This window comes from Octopus bimaculoides, chromosome 29 (genome assembly GCF_001194135.2).
Source record: "Octopus bimaculoides isolate UCB-OBI-ISO-001 chromosome 29, ASM119413v2, whole genome shotgun sequence".
In the NCBI taxonomy this organism is placed as follows: domain Eukaryota; kingdom Metazoa; phylum Mollusca; class Cephalopoda; order Octopoda; family Octopodidae; genus Octopus; species Octopus bimaculoides.
The window spans coordinates 231749-234387 of NC_069009.1; the positions used below are offsets into that span (position 1 = coordinate 231749).

A 2639-nucleotide genomic window follows, 5' to 3' on the forward strand; every position below is an offset into this window, starting at 1 on the left:
AGCTGGAGGCAGGGGGCACAGAGGCTGGAAGCAGGGAGCATAGCAACTGGAGGCGGGGCGGTATGGTGACTGGAGGCAGGGAACGTTGCAGTTGGAGGCATGAGGCAAGGTGCTGGAGGCAGGGGACATGGCAGCCAGAGATAGGGAACGTGGCAGTTGGAGGCATGGAGTGAGATGCTGGAGGCCGGGGGGTGTGACAGCTTGAAGCAGGGAGCATGGTGGCTTGAGACAGAGGCGTGAGGTGACAGTTGTAGATAGGGGACATGGCAGCAGGGAACAGAGGGGTGGAAGCTGGGAATGGGAATATGTCAGCTGGAGACATGTGACATGGTGGAGGCAGTAATATGATAGTGATGATGTTGATGGGTGGTAGTGGTGGTAATAATAATGGTAGGGATAATGGGTGGCTGAGGTAATGGGGGTGGAAGGTATGATAGTGATGGTGATACAATTCAAGGAATACATCTACAACAAGTACATAATTTGAAGTACACAATTTTTCAAGTACATAAATCAACATACACAACAAGTTCAAGGTATATAATTTAATGCATACATACAACCTTGTACTGTAACAAATCAAAACAAAGATTGTTACCCTGAGTAATAATGAAAATGTTAACCCAAGCCCCATGTGAATTTACCCCAAACAAAGTATATACCATCCACACACACATGCCAATCTCTCCACCCCGAAGACGGAGGCTGGTTTTACAGTAAAATTTATATGCATCCACTACTGGTTGCATATTCTTGACTTTTTGCACACTTCATCTGTCAACATCACAACTATCACATAATTCCGAGCCCCCAGAAACAGCTGTTGGACCTAAGACTTCTCCCCTGAGTTTCCTGCATGTTTTGTTCTATAAATACATAAATTTCTATACACTTATACATGAATATTCATCTCCTGAATCTCTTCAGTTTTTGTTTCTCTGTCTCTCTCTCTCTCTCTCTCTAAATATACATATATATTTTCTTGTATTTGTGTGTCACTTTGACTGCAGCCATGCTGGAGCACCGCCTTTTAGTCCTACAAATCAACCCCAGGACTTATTCTCTGTAAGCTTAGTACTTATTCTATTGGTACCTTTTGCTGAACCGCTAAGTTACAGGGACATAAACACACCAACATCGGTTGTCAAGCAATGGTGAGGGAACATACACAGATACACAAACATATACACACATTATACATACAACAGGCTTTTTTCAGTTTCCGTCTACCAAATCCACTCACAAAATTTTGGTGGGCCTGAGGCTATGGTAGAAGGCACTTGCCCAAGGTGCCACACACATTTCCCAAAATACAGATTTTATCCCAAAATGCAGAAATTGTTATTCTTAGCAGAGAAACTTGTTAACCCCAAAAGTTAAACATGCTAGTCCAAGCAAAGAGAAAGTATAAAATTGTATGGGAATTTGTTATAACAAATGGTGAAAAAAAAAAGGGCTGTTACAAATGAAGTAGTTAAACCCAAATATAAGAATGGTTATCCTAAGAGGTGAGTTACACAAGTCAGAGAACAAGACAGCGAGATATGAACAGAAGCTCTTAGATGAGGTGATATATTGATGTCAGTGTTTGTAGAGAAGAATGGGGGAGGGGTAAATACTGGGGACAACACACGATTCAGACATGAAAGGGATCATAGCTAATGGAAAAACAAAACATAAAAGGATGTTGATAAAATAGAAATAATATATAATCAATATAATAATATACTTCGTGCATATTAATATTCATAGGGAAGGGGAAAAAAAAACAGGCACTTCAACCGGGTTTACCGTTAGTAGATGCAAATTTGAAAGTCTGTTGTTAGTGAACAAGACAAAAGAACCATGTAGATTATATATATATATATAAATGATGGGGCACTGAAAAGTTTGTGGCTTTAAGGGTGTGGTGAAAGGCCTGGCTGGAGGCTCAACCTTCCAGGTTCTTTTTGCGGGGCTTAGAAAAATTGAAGGGCCTCTGCAATAAGTGTGTGAATCTGAGAGGGGAATATGTTGAATAAAATCATAACTAACTGATCCTCCTGAATTTTCTTTTACCCAAAGCCAGGAACTTTTAGCACCCCTAGTATGTGTGTGTGTGTGTGTGTGTGTGTGTGTGTATATATCAATGTTAATATTACTAGGTAGGGGGTGTGAAGGAGGTAAGCCACCAGAATCATTAGCACACCAGGTAAAATGATTAGAAGCATTTCATCTGTCTTTACGTTCCGAGTTCAAATTCTGCCAAGGTGAACTTTGCCTTTCATCCTTTTGAGGTTAAGTACTAGTTGAGTACGAGGGGGATCGATGTAATTGAGGTACCCTCTCCTTCAAAATTCCTGACCTTGTGCCAATGGTGATGTCTTTACGTCCCCATAACTTAACGGTTCAGCAAAAGAGGCTGGTAGAATAAGTACTAGGCTTACAAAGAATAAGTCCTGGGGGCAATTTGCTCAACTAAAGGCGGTGCTCCAGCATGGCCGCAGTCAAAATGACTGAAACAAGTAAAAGAGTATCATCATCATCATCATCATCCAATCTGATTTGGTAGAGAGCTTAGCCAGCAAAAAGGATCAGCAATGTAAGGCTTCGAATAGGACTGCAGGGCAAATGAAAAATGAGTATAGCAGTTAGGGAGC

At 41.2% G+C, this 2639-nt stretch overlaps 1 protein-coding gene across 1 annotated transcript in view; it reads right to left on the reverse strand.

The window, feature by feature from the left end:
• LOC106876145 (cleavage and polyadenylation specificity factor subunit 6) overlaps nt 1-2639 on the reverse strand; it is a 43734-nt gene that overhangs the window by 4920 nt on the left and 36175 nt on the right. Inside the window, exon 11 of the mRNA XM_052977799.1 lies at nt 1518-1618. Coding sequence (XP_052833759.1) covers nt 1518-1618 — 101 coding nt within the window. The remainder of the gene's footprint in view (nt 1-1517; nt 1619-2639) is intronic.